At 38.9% G+C, this 20,021-nt stretch overlaps 1 protein-coding gene across 4 annotated transcripts in view; it reads right to left on the bottom strand.

Annotated features, from left to right (window-relative positions):
- Positions 1–14,780, bottom strand: part of SCML2 (Scm polycomb group protein like 2) — a 105,000-nt gene extending 90,220 nt beyond the window's left edge. For 2 of the 4 annotated variants that reach the window (XM_043897057.1, XM_043897055.1), the window contains exon 1: positions 14,617–14,780. In XM_043897057.1, the coding sequence (XP_043752992.1) occupies positions 14,617–14,755 (139 nt within the window). In that variant the 5' untranslated portion in view covers positions 14,756–14,780. The remainder of the gene's footprint in view (positions 1–14,616) is intronic. The other 2 variants (XM_043897059.1, XM_043897058.1) reach the window with 1 other exon arrangement.
- Between the last annotated feature and the right edge of the window lie 5,241 nt (positions 14,781–20,021).

Here is a 20,021-nt window from a genome sequence, read left to right as displayed (position 1 = left end):
AGATGTTCATCAATAGATGAATGGATAAAGAAGTTGTACATATATACAATGGAATATTACTCAGCCATTAAAAGGAATGCATTTGAGTCAGTTCTAATGAGGTAGATGAACCTAGAGTCTATCATGCAGAGTGAAGTAAGTCAGGAAGAGAAAAACAAATATCATATGTTAATGCATATATATGGAATCTAGAAAGATGGTACTGATCAACTTATCTGCAGGGCAGTAATGGATACGCAGACATGGAGAACAGATTTGTAGACACAGTGGGGGAAGAAGAGAGTAGGACAAATGGAGAAAGCAGCACTGAAACATGTACATTATCATATGTAAAACAGATAACCAGTGGGAAATTGCTGTATGACACAGGGAGCTCAAACTCAGTGCTCTGTGACAACTAAGAGAGGTGGGATGGGGTGGGAGATGGGTTCGAGGAAGGGGACATATGTATACCTGTGGCTGATTCATATTGATATATAGCAGAAACAAACACAATATTGTAAACCAAATATCCTACAATGAAACATAAAGATTGCAAAAAAAATAAATTTAAAAAGGAATTAAAAACATTAAAAATAAATAATTAAGATAAAACATGGCACAAATGAATCTATCTACAAAACAGAAACAGACTCACAGACATAGAGAACAGACTTGTGGTTGCCAAGGGAGAGGGGGGTAGAAGAAGGAAGAACTGGAAAAGTAGGATTAGCAGATGTAAACTACTATATATAGGATGGATAAACAATAAGGTCCTACTATATAGCACAAGGAACTATATTCAATAACCTATGATAAACCATAATGGAAAAGCACACAAAAAAGAATGTCTGTATATTTATAAGTGAGTCACTTTGCTGTACAGTCGAGACTGGCACAACACTGTAAATCAACTATACTTCAATTAAAAACAACAAAAAAGAAAACAACACTTCACTCACAATAAACAAAAATTACCTTGAGATAGCTCATAAATCTAAACATAAAGCCTGAAACTATAGAATTTCTAGAGGAAAACACAGAAATACTGTAATTTTGAATTAGACAATGACTTCTTAGATGTGACACAAAAAAGCACAATGTATAAAACAAATAATTGATAAATTGGACTTCATCAAAACTAACAACTGCTCTTCAAATGACACTATTAAGAAAACAAAAGGATAAACTACAAAACGGAAAAAAATGTTTGCAAAACACAGATCTGATAAAAGATCTGTATCCAGAATACACAAAAAACTGACAACTCAATTTTAAAAAGGCAAACAGAGCCCAATAAAAGCATAATTGGCAAAAGATTTGGACAATCACTTTGCTAAAGATACACAAATGGCCAACTAGCATGTGAAAAAAATGTTTAAAATCATCAGTATTCAGGGGAGCACAAGTTAAAGTCACAATGATATATCACCACATAAATGGTTAAAATTAAAAAGATTGACACTACCAAATATTGGTAAAGATGAAGAAGTGAAACTCATTCACTGCTGATGGTAATAGAAAACAAGTATTTCTATTAAAATAGAACCTTCTTAGAGCTAAACACAAAGTAAATATTCTTAACTTTAATGTTTTGGAATCCAAAGCACTTACTTTAGAAGTAGAGCCACACACCAAAGAATAAAATATTCCACTTATCCCTAGATAAAAACAGGAAGAATTCCAGACCCCTTTAGTTTGAGATTAGCCATATTAAATAAAACCAATCCTTTTATTAGAGTTTAGAAACATTTCCTTTTCAATTATCATAGTCATTCAGCACCAATGAGCAGATCTATCTTCCTGTGAAGTCCAAAGTCATGTCAAATAAAGACTTCAACATACAAAAAGAACCCAAACTCTTTAGGAAATGAGTCAGTGACTCAATAAACCTTCCTTTTCAGTCATTATGGTGTTAAAGTTCACTGACTTGTTAAGAAGACATCAAAAGTGAGCTTGTGTCCATCGCAGTAATTTAAGGATTCTTTCAGGGTCATGATAAAATCAAAATCATCACAATAAAATCAAAATCATTTGCCCTAAACACTCTTCTTCACTATAAACAGCCTTTACTGCTTTCCCTCAAGCCACTTAGCTTTCATGTTCATTTCAATGTTAAATGAAATAGTTTTCCCCTTAAGAGACTATGATCCTGCCCTGTTTTATTATATATATCATAGCATCAACAACAGTGCTAGGCAAACTGAACACCTGAGTGAATATTCACCAACCTTTAATAAAACATTATTTCTTTTCAAACATTTTGAAAGTCAATCATCTCATTGGGGACTTATTTTATTTCTTACTCTCCCCAAGTTCAATATTTGGCGTATGCAAATGTATAAGTTCCCATTCAATTTATGCATCAAATGTACAAAGTGAATGCTTAAACTTACTTGAGCAAATAAGGATTTCTGTGTTAGAAAGTATCACTAACTACTTAAACTATCTTAAACTTCAAAGGGCCTTGCACCATACACACTAAACTATACAGCGAAATATTACAGTGTCCTCCTTGTTACAAAAATTCCCAAACTTTAAAAGAAAAAGAATTAAACTCTGACTGGAAAATGGATAATTCCACTGCAAAGAAACAAATATACCAATTGTTTCTCTACTGGACTCTCAAAACTACAAAAGCCAATCCATTTAGACCTGTAAACAGAATAATTTTTTTTGTTTTAAACACATACTTTTATTTACAGACAGGTACCCATAATCCCATGGGTCAAGCAAGGGTTTATGCCCATCAGAATCAACAAGGCAAGGCCTCTGCCCTCCCCTGGAGGGCTCCCAGGCTGTGTTTCCAACCAACGTTTAGCAGATATCAAAGCAAGTCTTGTATGTTTACCTACTCACCTCGCCTCACACACTACAAAGTGATTGAGAATCACTTACTCTTCCTTGTAGTTCTCCCACAACTAGCACAAAGACTTGCACCTAAAAAGAAGTACTCAAACGTTCTGATAGTAACTAAGATCGCACTCTAAGTGTATACACAGGTCTCTACAGGATTACACGAATAACAGACTGACGTTATTGAAGCACGGAGAGAAACACAGGACATTTACTAGGCTGTAACTAAGGCTTACTTGGGAAGGGAAAGATAAGATGATGGGATGTGTGGAAGGCAGCATTATAAATCTATTTTGTGTGATATAATTCTATTTGTATAAAATTTTGCATAAGTTTGCATAAAGTAATGCAAAAATATTTTGGTGATCCTCCTTTTGTGCTTCACAGGGTGGTGAGATTTTAGGTGAACTTTATTTTCTTCCTTATATTTTTACGTATGATTTGAATTCTTTACCATAGTATACATTAAATAACCAGAGCAAGTTATTTTCATTTGCAGGGGAATGTACCCTGACAGTTGTTGTTTTTTTTTTAATAATCCCTAAATGCCTGGCTTATCACACAAGTTTTAATAAATTATGTGGTTACTGTGATGGTTACTGGTAGCCATAACAATTAATTACACAGAAATATTATTTCTAGTGCTCAAAGCCATTACAAATTACTTCATCTCCCTGAGTCTTGGCTTTCCCATGTGTAAATTAAGACTATTACCATCTACACTTTGTACTGTGGTCATGAAATTAAATGAGATAGTGCAGGTAGAGCATCTAGCATAGTATCCTGAAAAACTAGAAACTCAGACTGTTTTCTATCCCATCCCATCTGTCCTAATTAAAACTCCCCCAAATGAATGAGTTTTAGCTTTAACACAATAGCAATTATGCTGTAAAATGAACCTATATTCCTACTTTGATTAGTGAAAATTACTTATTCACTTTCAAAGTTTAAACTAAAATGTTAAGTTTAAGACACTTTTAAATTAAACTAATAAATATACATATATGTAATGCCCAGACATATAATTACCAAAGAAAGCAGCCACCATCTCCCAGCTAGCATTATCAGAAAGCCTATACATTCTAGCTTGGAGTCAAAAAATCTTGATGTCACTCCATGTTGGATGACTCGGAGGTATAATTATTCATGAATGTTTTATTTTCTTTAGGGTTGGTGAGTACTAAAAACAGCTTTAGGTTTTTGTGAACTAAAATGGCCTTTATGAACTACTAGAAACTAGAACGGTTTGGGGATTTTTTTTTTTTTCCTTTTTTTCCACACAATTTATCAACTCTCTTAAAAATTAGAACACAGATAGGTAAAAAGGGGAGGGGGGGTAGGAAATCACATATAATCCCACCATCAAACACTACCTGCTCACAACACTGTAAATCAACCACACTTCAAGAAAAATAAATAAGATTTTAAAAAGACAATATCCGCTGTTAACCATCTGGTGTATATCCTTTCCATTTTAAAAAAATCTCAAAAAAAAAAAACAAAAAACAAAAATCTCATATAAATCCATATCCAATGTACACTTGAACCACCTTTAAATGTACATTTGACAAATCTCATATATCAATATACTTCAAATAAAGTTCTGCCCATGTTAGAAAGTCAATATTTTTAGCTAAAATGAAAAATAGACAAAAATAAATGCCTTTTAACAGTTCATGCCTTAAGGAAAAACTCCATTATTCTCAAGAGTAGCATTCATAGCAGAACAAAAGTTATTACTTATTCTGCAATATAAAAAGTGATTAACAGCAAGGTAGATGAAAATCCATTTACTAGGATTTGGGAATCATTTTTAAGTTTATCACTATACTTATCAAACATTTTTTATAATGTTTGATCCCATGAAAACTTTCCACCACTTTCTATATAATTGTTATATAATATACCATTCTCTTTTTTAAACGAACTAGCAGTTCCAATATAAAAATACACTTATAACCAAGTGGGGCTTTTAATTTAAAAGAGCAAATAAAATGTACTAGTTGGAAAAAATTTAGTATTCAACCAGAATGATTAATTTCTCTCTGGTCTACAAAAGTCTCACTTCAAGATAAACATATACACAAATTGAATGGGAAAGATAGGCACTTGCCTAGCACTGAATATTAGCAGAAATCTGTATAGATTTTGATGTAAAGGAATATTGGTTAATTTAATAGAAAGTATCTTTGACTAAGTAACTTGAGAAAAAACAGAAGTTGTATTGTCCCTCTTAAAATGCCCCAGCATTATAATGTAATTCACTTATGTCTTTCAGGTACAATAGGACAGACATTATAGAAGTTAGAGGACTACACCACGTTCTTTTTGGTAAACGCTGGATAGCATCAATTCACAGTTGAATCCTCAGAACACCTCAAAGATACTGTGGAGTTAGAACATACGACTTACATACCAGATATGCAATATAGCACAGCTGTTATCTTTCTGGAAAATATTAGGACCCTGATCTTCTTTCAAAAATAAAGACATACCTCATTTCCACAGTGGCAGTCTGCAGAAGAAACTGCAAAAAAGCTTAACTTTGCTCTCAATATACTTTGAACCGCCTCAGCACTTTAAGAAAAAAACTCAAATAAGACCCCCAAAGTAGTTCTCTATGTTACATGGGAGAGAAAATTTTGGTGAGAAAAAAATTAGAAGCTTTGTTTTACCTTTACCAGAACTAAGAGACATTGGTTCACTAAATGCATATAAGGAGCAATGTCGCACCATTTGAAAAAAAATTCAAATATAAGGCAAAAAAAGTACTAGGTTATAGTATCTGACACTGGCATTTCCTTTACCAAAGACCACAATTACATTAAATCTAGCAGTTGTGTCTAGCAGGCTTTGAACAAGGATAGACAATGGGGGGGGGGGGGGGCGGGGCGGGGCGGGGCGCAGGGGTCTTTTTCAAAACCATTTGTTTTGCAAATTATATCTTATAGCAGAATTAAGAGCTGATAATAAATCAAAAATGCTTTGAAAGTCTTACACTGTTTTAAATCATTTTCTTAGTATGATTAAACAATGCAAAACAATGATTAAAGTGGAATTATTCAACCTAAAACTCCTACTGCTCTTATCTGATTCTGGAGAAAATTCTACAATTTTTTTTTAAAAAGACCATTTTAAAGAACTATTTAGCAAGTTAAGGGGTCCATAATTCTAAGATTACAGGGCTCTTCCATTATTTGTTTGGGTGTTTTTTTCTTTTTACCTTTCCCTCGTGTTTTGTTTTGAAAAAGAGGTAATACACCTTGAGTCTCTAATGAGAGACCACTATCTGAACAGTCAATAAAGGATAACATTTTGACGAGGACAGGAACTAAACAAGTCTGACTAGCAGGAAATTTCCCAGGGCCCTTTTAATTTAGGCTATTAGTCAGATGTTATAAAATGGATGGAATTATAGAATCTCAACCTGAGAGAACATAAACAAAATACAGATGTAAAGCCGAAAAAAATAAATGTGTTCCCTCACTAACAGAAAAGTTTGCTGCCATATGTGCCAAACAGAAGCCCCAAAGGAGGAGACAACGTCCAAATTTAAGCATTCATCCCAGACACCTCTCCTCTTTGAGTCCCACGTGTTATTTATTCCCTGGTTGTCCTACATCTATTATCCCACTGTGTCTACTTCCTCCTGCTGTCCTAGCTCTTGATCTTCTCTAGTCACTCAGTCTCTTTCTCTACATTCTAGAAACTTTTAGAATCTAGAATCTCATTCTATTTCATGGTTCATGCAAATTTCTATGTGGATAACTCCTATATCAAAACCTCTGGTCCCAACCTCTCTCCAAAATGTCTACTCTAGCCAAGTGAACATCACTCTGAATGCCTCACAACGTCAAATACGACATACTTCTAAAAATCAAATTCAGGGGATACATGGAGGTCCAGTGGTTAGGACTCTCAGCTTCCACTGCAGAGGGCCCAGGTTCCAGCCCTGGTTGGGCAACTAATATCTGGCAAGCCGCATGGCATGGCCAAAAAAAAGCAACAAACAAACAAAACCAAACTCTTCTGCCCTCCAAAATGAGCTTCTCTCCCTCTGCTGCCTATTCTAGACATTACAAACTACCAATCTTTCTGAATTAGAAGTCATCTTTGAGTACCCTACTCTGTCCAATATCTTATCAGTTACCAAGTTCTGTTGATTCTTGAAGCTCAGAAATAAAGTGGTGAAAGAAAAACGATTCAAATCTAGGTGTGTCAGACACCAAACCAAAAGACAGAGCTCCAAACACTGTTCGTGCTTTACAAGGGAGAAGTAAGGAGACAGACACCCTGCACAGAATGGACCCTTGAAGACAGAAGAAAATGAAGATTATGGTCCCTGGGGTCTACTGATGGTGGTGCTGGCAGTGGTAATAATAAATACTAAGAGCTGTCACTTACTGAGCTCCTGCTAAATGTGTGGTACCCTACTAGAACCCTACTCTGGTTCACTTTTGTATGCTGGAATATCTACCCACCAGGTCTATCACAAAGTAGGGCCCCCAAAATGTTTGCTAAATTAGTAAATCTGTTGTGCTACAGTATACTTATATCTAAACCATATAGTCCTAGAATACTGTAGTTTTTAAAAAATTTTTTGGTGAGATTTTCTTTTGGCTGTCATTGTTCTCCATTCTCTCCTGCAATGTCTACTCTGAAGCTTAGTCTAAATCAATGGGCCAAGGATAAAATTCTGTGGGATCTCAGACAGTTCCCGACTCCCATAACTTCCTCCTTTCCAACATCTGATAGACCTTCATTTTTTTTTACTCTGAATTTCATTTCTAAAATGTTTGAAGTCTCAAAAAGACAGGCCCCAATACAAATGTTGTTATTATAAGTATTTTTCCAAAGAGAAGAACTATGTGTACTATGCTGTACCAGAATTCAGTTTATAAATTTCAACTACATAACAGCTGAACTAAAACATGTGCTTTAAACCAATATTCACAAAAAAGAGAGAAAAGACACAGAACCTACACACAAAATAATTTAGTGGCAAAAATATTTCATTATATCCCCTTGAGCATAATCAAAAGTATAAGAAGTTTCAAGGCTAAAAGCCTTGAACATATGGTTGCTGGTGGTTTTAAAGAAAAGGTTGAAATAGCTGGTCAAAGTTATATACACACATAAGTCACCACAGACTATTAATGAAATAGCACAGGTAGAACGCTTTTTCCTTTTTAGTCTACCTTGTTATAAAAATACTGTTTTCAAACTTGAAACACAAATGCAAAAGTTCTTTATTGCTCAGTCAATATGCAAGGTAACAGGGAGTCTAAATTAACTGCATAAAAGAACACCTTTAAGTTTTTCATTTTGACATGAAAAGTTTATTATTTTGATTTCAAGAAGTACTGCACATTTACACCTAAATGCAAAAGCACTTATTGACTTAACCGAAATATATTATAGCTATATATTTTCCATTGACAAAGAGAAGCTGGCTCTTTTAACTAAAAATTTGCTCCTGGTAAGATGATTACCTTGATACAGTTTCAAAAAGTATATACAGTTGGTCCTCGGTATCCACAGATGTAGACTCCATGGATACAGAGGACTGACTGTGCTAATCCATTTTATAAGGTACTTGAGCACCTGTAGGTTTTGATATCTGAGGGGGTCCTGATACCAACACTCCATGGATAAAGAGGGACAACTGTAGGATATCCATTGCACAGCATAACTTGTTGAACTGGACATGATTCATCACTTTAAGATTTCACAAGCACCTACTCGATTTACTCAGTAATCAAATTTCCCGTTTTCTGATATATTTATCAAATTAATCAGAAAAAAACCTTAATTCTAAGGCTGCAATTACCTTTAAAAATAAAATCCCATCTCTGAATTGTGAATAATCAGAATGAATGTTTTTAGCAGTGAAGATGTATCAAAACAAGTTTCCTGGAGGAGCAGTTTTAATTATGTTTTAGTAAAGTCTGACCCCAATGAATTAGAAATTAGCTATTTTTCTGTGTCAAAGCAAACCCAAGCAGAAAACAACTATTTTTAAGAATTTTTAATTTATTTATTTTTAATTTTACAGAATTAAGTCTCCAAGTTAAATAATTAATCCCCTAGAATTTTAGAACTATACATATATATATATATGAAATCTATGCATTTAGTCAAAAAGTATGTCATGTCAGAAAACATAAATGAAAGGGCTGCCAAAATCCCAGTTTATAGTCGTAAATTCCTAAGGTTTTAAAGCACAGCCACAGGCTAATTGCCCAAAGACCTGCTGCCCACAGACATTTGCAGATGACTGAAGTTAATAGTCGGGCATGTCAATTTACTACAGGCAGCTCTCAGTGCGGACATTTTGACAAAAGAATTGGGTCAGGTTACAGCCTGTTCCTATTATCACATCTAGATTTATGGTTTCTAACACTGGCCCTACAAGAAATAATGGAAATGATGACAGCAACAATCCCTGCTAGACAACAGATTACAGAAAAGCAAGCAATAAACCATAATCGGAAGTGACCAGAAAACTAAACATCCCTGACCATACTTCAAACACGAAGCAGGTGTCAGTAAACTACCCATTTAAATATTTCTACAATCTCTCAAAATCTCAACACAAAAAAATCTCGAGTCTATAATCTAAAACCAAGCAATATATAAATGTATTTAAATTACTGAGTACTATATTTTAATTCTTTTAATAATCATCAAAGACAATGTAGTTCATTTGAACAGATTTATGAAACTCTACCAAATTAATAAAAAACAAAAAGAATAATGATCATTACCCCTCAAATATCTTTAAAGTATATTGGAAAATATTTCAAATAATACTTCACATCTTTCAAAAGGGAAAAAAAAGGCTGTTTCACAGCAAAGGGCACAAGTTTACAACTGTATTCAGGGAGGCAAGAGAACCGAAGAAATATGTGATTTACTCACTGCTTAATTTAAAACTAAAAGAAGTTTGTCAATACATCTGCTGATAAGACTATGTCAAAAAAAAAAAAAAAAGAGACTATGTCAAGGCTACAAGGTACCCAAGCAAATGGAGCTGTTTGTCTGGAGTTCAGCACCAATTAACCCTTATGAAGAATAGAGGTCGAGAAAAATCAAGTAAGTATTCTAAACACAAAAAGCAAAGAGAAAAAGAAAAAAGAAAATTCCATCAACTTTCCCCTGAGAAAATAAAGTGTTCTCAAGATATACCCTAGAATTGCAATGTATCTGTCCCTTCTGAAGTTTACAATGGCACGTTACCATAAAAGGTGGGCACTCTCTTTCCGCTCTTAAAACAATTTGCTCCTATAAACTTAGGAAGAGGCAGAGTCACAGCCATAAACACGGGTCAAATGCTCTCTACCTTCAAATGTTTCCCAGCTCTTTACTCATACAAAGCGTATTCTTTTTTTAACTCCTTGGTTAAATAAGAAATTCACTAGTCTATGTCAGATGAATATGAAATTAAACTAAAATCACATAAACTAAAATCATATAAACTGCTTATAGGAGCCTCAAATCTTTCACTGTTAACACAATAAGATATTCTCATTTCTTTAAAACCTTTCCATCACATGCCTAAAAAATGAAAGCAAGAGAAAAATTTAGGGATATATGTTTAGTAGAAGTCACTTAGCATAAAAATAACTAGTATTATTATTTCTAAGGTAACCAAGGATTACTTACATTAGACAACATAAAGACAAAATAAGCAAAAATGCCTTCCTCATGAAAACCAAACAGCACATGCATATTTCAAATCTTAAATTTTTTTTTAATTTTCTGAAGTTAGCCTGCTTTAAGAACCACCACCTCTGGTATCTTAAAAAATGTTACCACTACAGTAAAGGCATTTATACTCTTAAGAGTAACCAAAGCCCAAACTAGTTAGAGCCCAGAAAACGTACTTGCCACTAAATTATGCCAAGCTATTTTAATCTAAAATAAACAACAGTGGTTTCTCTCATTTATTTCCCCAAGACAAAAGGATTATAAATATTAAGAGCCCAAGCTAAGGAAGGGTAAACTTTTTCTTTCAAACTGACCCACATTTGCCATTTTCAAAACATCCAGGCTTTTGCATCCTAAAATCAACAATCACTTCAAATTCTAAGATATGATGGATGTAGTAATTTTCAGACACTAATAATGTTCCTTAAATTCCTAGGGGTATTTGATTTTCTCACTCCAAACTACAAAAAACCTGGTAATGCCAGACCAATATTCATACCATACCCTCATGGCTCTGCTAGCTGATGGCTAGCAGAGTTCACTTAATTCATATCTTACATATCCTAAAAACCAGGAATATTACTAGGAAGAGAAAATTTAACTCCCAGGGAGATGAGCTAGAAGAGAACATGACCTCAGATTTCCATTCACAACTGGAATGAGAACTGACCTGGCATAAACATAAAAGGAACAGACAAAGTAACCTAGCAAAAAAAAAAAAAACACTGAGGTGACTAATGACTCAAATAGCAAAGGATCCTTTGCACCCTTCAGTGTTCCAGTTTCTAAAGTTCCAACAGTAATTTCTATTAACCAAAACGGGGTGGGGGGGTAAATTTTCAAGTGCAATTTTCCTCCTCCCTCCCTCTCTCCCCACACTATAAGAGCTCAAGCTAAAATTGGGATTTGGGCCTTCCTTAAATGGAACGAGGGGCTACATCATTCTCATTCAAAAAAATTGGCATTTACTCAGCCTTCACAAGGCACTTTACTATCATCAATTATTTCTCAGTGAGGCAGTGCAGATTACCCTGACCATTTCACTGATGCGGAAACAGACACCAACAGCAAAGGGAACAGGGGCAGGAAGAGGGGTGATAGGAAGCATCTGGGAGGAACAGGCAGGCAGCTAAAAAGGAACAAACCCTAAAGAAAATGAGAGTCACATCTGGCTTAGAGCTGACCATCATAACCCTTGTTATTTTTTAGCTCAGAGAGACTTCTGAAATGTTATGAAAAAAAGAAAGGGCTCTAAATTGTCACTTAACATCTAGTGACAGCCTAAGCTACTCAGTCACAGAAGTTACTTAGCAATAAAAAATACCCACTCTCTAGAACACGCACTGATTTCAATTTATACCAGTAATTCATTTTCTCCCACAAGCCTAACCAGTATGACATCTGTTTGACCCAAAAAATAATCTCTCATAAAAATATATAGCTTTGGGCTTCCTTGGTGGCTCAGTGGTAAACAATCTGCATGCCAATGCAGGAGACAGAGGTTCAATCCCTGGTACGAGAAGATTCTACAGGCGGTGGAGCAATTAAGCCCACGGCTATAAGTACTGAACCTGTGCCCTAGAGCCCAGGAGCCACAACTACTGAGCCCATGTGCCACAACTACTGAAGCCTGCATGCCTAGAGCCCATGCTCTGCAACAAGAGAAGCCACCACAATGAAAAGCCCATACACCGCAACTAGAGAATAGCCCCTGCTGGCCACAAGTAGAGAAAAGCCAGCGCAGCAGTGAAGACTCAGCACAGTCAAAAATAAATACATAAAATTATTTTAAAAAATATATATAGCTGTGTATAATCATAACAAAAGAGGCACAAAGTTATTATCACATATGTCAGAAATAATTCAAGACTCAAGTTTTGTTTAGAGAATTATGACCAAAACACTGACTCCCTGAAATTGCCACTGAAAGAAAAAGACTACTTGTTATACATTCATAATGATTTTCTTAACTATAACCTGGAAATTTTCAGTAATAAACTGCTAATGGGAAGCCTTAAACACCCTAGAAACCAGCACACAAAGCAGTAGGTTGAACTGAACGCCATACTACAGGCAGCACAGGTACTTAATAAAGATGTGTTGATTTAACCATAAATCAAAAGGACTGACCAACTGCTGCCTCAAGAGAAAAACCACCTCTTTAAGACTGACTCCAGTTTTTTTGTACATATGACATCATTAACTTTAAAGCATATTCACACATTAACAATATAGTTTGCCAACATTAATCTTTTTTCAAAGTATCAATTTGAAAACAAATCAGGTTCTCTGGGGGAAAACAGGTATACATCCTTGGAAGATCATAAGGTTGTGTGATATACATGAAATTTACTCAAAAACGACAGAGCCACTGAAAGCACTGTTCGGCTAAGTTTTTGAAAAAAATCCATCCGACTGTTTGAAGAATATGGATAAAGACACAAACAAATGCAAGGCATCATGTAAGTACTGATGAACTCTATCCTCAAAATCCCAAATGGACTCAATTCCAAAAGCTATTTTCACATTCCTGCCATTGAATATACAAAACCACAAACATAGTTAAAGAAAACATTCATCCTTGGGAACACATTTAATGAGTAATTAAGAAAAAGAACGACAAGAAAGGCAAAACTGTCCTTATTGAACATTTCCAAGCAGTGTTATTGAAAAAAAATAAATGTGCGTCTATGAGTTATAGTTAAAATACAACTGATTGTCATAGGAAGCTGTACTCCATAAATGTTACACATTTTATAATACTCTTTCCCCAAAACAGACATATGAACATCTCTGGGAGTATTAAAAATGCAGCAGCATCTGCAGTTGTTTTCGGAAAGAAAACCATCTCCAATGACTATATACATCATATGATTATAAGGAAGTATTCACTTTCTCTGCCTCAGTTTCCCCTCCTAACCGCCCCATTCACTCTTAGAGACGTCTGTCCTAAAGTCAACCTACAGGTAAGTTGTAAATGCTAATCTAATTCTTCCAAGTAGAGGCTAGTTCCAAATTGTAATCACACTTTATAATGAATGACCAATGTATTACAACCTTTAAAAAAAAAATCAATAGTCTTAAACGTAAACTTGTCACTACCTGTGCTGCCCTAACATTTGGGGTGAGGGACGAGGGGAAGGCGGCGCGAATTTACAGCTCAGCCCTCAAAGTTACGTACAACTTCAAGACGCAAAATCTATTCAACTCTACTCGCTCTCCCCCTGGCGATTCACACTAGAATGTAGCACAACCACCATCCAGGTGGAAAAAGCGAGAACGCTATATCGAAAAACAACAGTGGTCTTGAGACCCAGTCTTGCCGCGATACCGCGGCGGCCACCTCGCCGCTCCTGAAAGCTGCAGACCCACTCTCCGGCCCCCCACTCCCACCCGCACCCCACCGCCAGGGCCTGCCGCGCCCTCCCGCCCCCTATCTCCCCCGAGAGCGAGCCACCGGCGCTGCCCCCCACCCATCCGCCCCGAGCCCGGGGCCGCGAGTCTAACGTACACACCTGGCACCGGGGCCCGAGCCCGCGCTCGGCCACAAGCGCATCCTTCCCAGCTGACATTTCCTTCAGAAACTCCAAAAGTTCTCTCACAAGTCTCCGGAAAACTCCGGGACCAGTTTCAGCATAGACCAAGACCACCAAAGTCATCCCTGCTCCTCAGCCCCGCCGCCCACCTGCGTTGTCCCGGGACCCCAGCCCGGCTCCACCCACGGGCGGAGGATGCTGTAGAAGGTGCTGTCCGCGCTTCGGGTCAAGGGACCATTAGAGGAGTGAGGCCTCCGAACGCCGCGGGCGGGATGGGCCGGTGCCGGGCGACCGGGCCCCAAGTTGAGTGTGAGGGGCGGCGCGAGAGCGATTGAGGGGCGTCGCGGAAAGCGCTACGTGGGGCAGGGAAGCCCTGGCCTTGGGGGTGAGGCCGCCGAGGGGTAGAGGAGCTCGGACCTCGGGGGTGAAGCCGCAGAGAGTGGCTGACCGGAGTGCGGGACCAATCTGGGGCCGGACCCCGCGGAGCGGTGAGGGGGCGTTCCTCGCGGGGGACGCGCCGCCGGAGACTCCCTACCTTCTGCGGAAAACAGCCAGAGCCCGGAACGCCAAAACTCCGCCTCTCTGGTCTTCACGGAGCCTGGAGTCGCCTCACACCTCGAGTCTCGTCGGCGAAAAGAGCGAAATTCTGTCACACAGGTCCCGCGAGCCAGCATCGATCTTCACACCGCCGCCGCCATGTTTGAGAAGCCGCGCGCGAAGCCGCGCATGCCCCGCAACCGCCACCGCGGCCCCGCCCCCTCCCCTCCGTCCGCGTGCCCTGCGGTTGCCGCAGTCGCGCACTTTGACCGTTTGCCGCGTGCGGGGCCGGAGCCGGGGGCTCTGCAGGAAGCTCCAGCAGCTGGTGGCCAACAGTGAGACACTGCAAGCCCGGGCAAGACCTTGGCAGCTTTCCCTCGTCCGCCCCCCCCAACCCCGCCCCAATCTGCCCTCCCGCCAAAAAAAAAAAAAAAAGTCGCAACCCCTGCACCCAAGACCGTGGTGGGCCCCCAACTGGGAGCACAGAATGCGCATCAAGTTTCATCCAAGGGGAACTGGCTCCCCTTAGCCATCGACTGTGACTCTCGGCCACCGCCCACCCTGGCCACGCACCGAAAAGGCAGGCGCTTCCCTAGGAGCTCGAGCAAGTTCGATGAGCAAGGAAAAAGCAGTTCGTTAGGGCAGCTTGAGCAAAGCCACTCCTTCGCGGGTTGCAGCACAGTCCTTGAAACAGCTTTTCTTTTTTTTCCATGAGTTTTTGCCAGCAGTCCCCTCCAGCTCCACATTCCAGACTTAGTTGTTCCTTTAAACACAGGCTTGAGCTAACGGGAACTAGATTAACCTGGAGAGTAAAATAATTTGCTCACAAGCTTGAAGGTACTCAGGAGCGTCTTCGAGAGTGGGTTTTGGGGTCTCCTCTGCTCAATCCCCCTGGCCCCGAACCCAGGGTTTGTGCAGGTGGAGGTCGCACCTAGGGGCAGGGGGCGGGCGTTAATAAAAAGCTCCAAAAGGAATCTCTCCCTGACAAAATGTAGCAAACAAAAAACCAGAGAAAAACATCCCATTCCTCGTTGTGAGGTTTGGTATAGGCAGATTTAAAACTTTTGCCTGAAAAATAATACAAGGTGCTGTGTTAGCTAAAAGTAAACCTTTGGCAGGTCTTTCTCTCTATAACTTTTTTCAAAAGTTGGATGAAGGTTTTGCATCCATGATCTGCTTAACTTAGTATATAGGACATAAGTTTTTAAATCATAATTCGGGAATAGAAACCTAAAAATTTTTTTAAATGTGGAATATATCCATTTTGTACAATGCAGAATAAAATTATTTTCATATGATACAACTTATGCAATGTTAAGGACCAAATTAAAGTATTATTTATTGTATCTAAACTCTAGAGACTAGCACAAAATCAAATTACATTCTTTAAAATGAATAAATAAATATAGTGCAAAATTCAAGAAAATTTGAAGATTAAAATACAAAAATTAGGCCATTATTAGGTGCAAACTAGGGCTTCCCTAGTAGCTCAGATGGTAAAGTGTCTGCCTGCAATACGGGAGACCTGGGTTCGATCCCTGGGTCGGGAAGATACCCTGGAGAAGGAAATGGCAACCCACTCCAGTACTCTTGCCTGGAAAATTCCATGGATGGAGGAAACTGGTAGACTACAGTCCATGGGATTGCAGAGTCGGACACGACTGAACAACTTCACTGGTTCACTGGTTCAGTTGCAAATATTTCAGCGAGATTTGTTCCATCAGTTGTATATGGTCACATAGGAGGAAAAGTTGAAACGGTCTAAGATGAAGGTTCAAAAATGTTTTTAAAAGCTAGAAAGTTAACTTTAACAGAAAAAAAAAGCAGATTTAAGTTTAATCTTTCAGTTCAGTTCAGTCACTCAGTCGCGTCCGACTCTTTGCGACCCCATGAATCGCAGCACGCCAGGCCTCCCTGTCCATCACCAACTCCCAGAGGTTACTCAAACTCATGTCCATAGAGTCGGTGATGCCATCCAACCATCTCATCCTCTGTCAACCCCTTCTCCTCCTGCCCACAATCCCTCCCAGCATCAAGGTCTTTTCCAATGAGTCAACTCTTCGCATGAGGTGGCCAAAGTATTGGAGTTTCAGCTTCAGCATCAGTCCTGCCAATGAACACCCAGGACTGATCTCTTTTAGGATGGACTGGTTGGATCTCCTTGCAGTCCAAGGGACGCTCAAGAGTCCTCTCCAACACCACAGTTCAAAAGCATCGATTCTTCAGCACTCAGCTTTCTTTATAGTCCAACTCTCACATCCATATGTGACCACTGGAAGAACCATAGCCTTGACTAGACAGACCTTTGTTGGCGAAGTAATGTCTCTGCTTTTTAATATGCTATCTAGGTTGGTCATAACTTTCCTTCCAAGGAGTAAGTGTCTTTTAATTTCATGGCTGCAATCACCATCTGCAGTGATTTTGGAGCCCAAAAAAATAAAGTCAGCCACTGTTTCCCCATCTAGTTTCCATGAAGTGCTGGGACCAGATGCCATGAGCTTAGTTTTCTGAATGTTGAGCTTTAAGCCAACTTTTTCACTCTCCTCTTTCATCTTCATCAAGAGGCTTTTTAGTTCCTCGTCACTTTCTGCCATAAGGGTGGTGTCATCTGCATATCTGACGTTATTGATATTTCTCCCAGGAATCTTGATTCCAGCTTGTGCTTCTTCCAGCCCAGCGTTTCTCATGATGTAGTCTGCATATAAGTTAAATTAGCAGGGTGACAATATATAACCTTGACGTACTCCTTTTCCTATTTGGAACCAGTCTGTTGTTCCATGTCCAGTTCTAACTGTTGCTTCCTGACCTGCATACAGGTTTCTCAAGAGGCAGGTCAGGTGGTCTGGTATTCCCATCTCTTTCAGAATTTTCCACAGTTTATTGTGATCCACACAGTCAAAGGCTTTGGCATAGTCAATAAAGCAGAAATAGATGTTTTTCTGGAACTCTCTTGCTTTTTCGATGATCAGATGTTGGCAATTTGATTCCTCTGCCTTTTCTAAAACCAGCTTGAACATCTAGAAGTTCACGGTTCACGTATTGCTGAAGCCTGGCTTAGAGAATTTTCAGCATTACTTTACTAGCATGTGAGATAAGTGCAATTGTGTGGTAGTTTGAGCATTCTTTGGGATTGGAATGAAAACTGACCTTTTCCAGTCCTGTGGCCACTGTTGAGTTTTCCAAATTTGCTGGCATATTGAGTGCAGCACTTTCACAGCATCATCTTTCAGGATTTGAAATAGCTCAACTGGAATTCCATCACCTCCACTAGCTTTGTTCGTAGTAATGCTGTCTAAGGCCCACTTGACTTCACATTCCAGGATGTCTGGCTCTAGGTGAGTGATCACACCATTGTGATTATCTGGATCATGAAGATCTTTTTTGTATAATTCTTCTGTGTATTCTTGCCACCTCTTCTTAATATCTTCTGTTTCTGTTAGGTCCATACCATTTCTGTCCTTTATTGAGCCCATCTTTGCATGAAATGTTCCCTTGGTATCTCTAATTTTCTTGAAGAGATCTCTAGTCTTTCTTTGCATTGATTGCTGAGGAAGGCTTTCTTATCTCTCCTTGCTATTCTTTGGAACTCTGCATTCAAATGGGACTATCTTTCCTTTTCTCCTTTGCTTTTCGCTTCTCTTCTTTTCTCAGCCATTTGTAAGGCCTCCTCAGACAGCCATTTTGCTTTTTTGCATTTCTTTTCCATGGGGATGGTCTTGATCCCGGTCTCATGTACAATGGCATGAACCTCCATCCATAGTTCATCAGGCACTCTATCAGATCTAGTCCCTTAAATCTATTTCTCACTTACACTGTATAATCATAAGGGATTTGATTTAGGTCATACCTGAATGGTCTAGTGGTTTTCCCTACTTTCTTCAATTTAAGTCTGAATTTGGCAATAAGAAGTTTATGGTCTGAGCCACAGCCAGCTCCCGGTCTTGTTTTTGCTGACTGTGTAGAGATTCTCCATCTTTGGCTGCAAAGAATATAATCAATCTGATTTCAGTGTTGACCATCTGGTGATGTCCATGTGTAGAGTCTTCTCTTCTGTTGTTGGAAGAGAGTGTTTGCTATGACCAGTGTGTTCTCTTGGCAAAACTCTATTAGCCTTTGCCCTGCTTCATTCCATACTCCAAGGCCAAATTTGCCTGTTACTCCAGGTGTTTCTTGACTTCCTACTTTTGCATTCCAGTCCCCTATAATGAAAAGGACGTCTTTTTTGGGTGTTAGTTCTAAAACGTCTTGTAGGTCTTCATAGAACCTTCAACTTCAGCTTCTTCAGTGTTACTGGTTGGGGCACAGGCTTGGATTACCATAATATTGAATGGTTTGCCTTGGAAACGAACAGAGATCATTCTGTTGTTTTTGAGATTGCATCCAAGTACTGCATTTCAGACTCTTTGGTTGACCATGATGTCTACTCCATTTCTTCTAAGGGATTCCTGCCCACAGTAGTAGATATAATGGTCATCTGAGTTAAATTCACCCATTCCAGTCCATTTTAGTTTGCTGATTCCTAGAATGTCGACATTCACTCTTGCCATCTCCTGTTTGACCACTTCCAATTTGCCTTGATTCATGGACCTAACATTCCAGGTTCCTATGCAGTATTGCTCTTTACAGCATTGGACCTTGCTTCTATCACCAGTCACATCCACAACTGGGTATTGTTTTTGCTTTGGTTCCATCCCTTCATTCTTTCTGGAGTTATTTCTCCACTGATCTCCAGTAGCATATTGGGCACGTACCGACCTGAGGAGTTCCTCTTTCAGTATCCTATCATTTGCCTTTTCATACTGTTCATGGGGTTCTCAAGGCAAGAATACTGAAGTGGTTTGCCATTCCCTTCTCCAGTGGACCACATTCTGTCAGACCTCTCCACCATGACCCGTCCGTCTTGGGTGGCCCCACACGGCATGGCTTAGTTTCACTGAATTAGACAAGGCTGTGGTCCGTGTGATCAGACTGGCTAGTTTTCTGTGATTATGATTTCAGTGTGTCTGCCGTCTGATGCCCTCTTGCAACACCTACCGTCTTACTTGGGTTTCTCTTACCTTGGACGTGGGGTATCACTTCATGGCTGCTCCAGCAAAGTGCAACTGCTGCTCCTTACCTTAGACGAGGGGTATCTCCTCACAGCTGCCCCTCCTGACCTTGAGTGTGGAGTTTGCTAAGAGTTTAATCTAGCAAACACTTAGTATGGGCTACTGGGGAGGGGGGTAAATTTTTAATTACTGGCCATTATCTTTCTAATCCTGATGCAGTAGAAATATCTGAAATTCATCCTACATTCTCTGAAAGACTTGAGTTATCACTCGAGACTCTTACACGTATGAACCATTTATTAAGTTGTAGAAATAGTACTCTGATTGTAAACTGCCTGTCTCAAGAATGCCTCAT

Source organism: Cervus elaphus, chromosome X, assembly GCF_910594005.1.
Source record: "Cervus elaphus chromosome X, mCerEla1.1, whole genome shotgun sequence".
NCBI lineage: Eukaryota > Metazoa > Chordata > Mammalia > Artiodactyla > Cervidae > Cervus > Cervus elaphus.
Note: the sequence above shows the minus strand (reverse complement) of the source record. Positions and strands in the feature narration are given on the sequence as shown.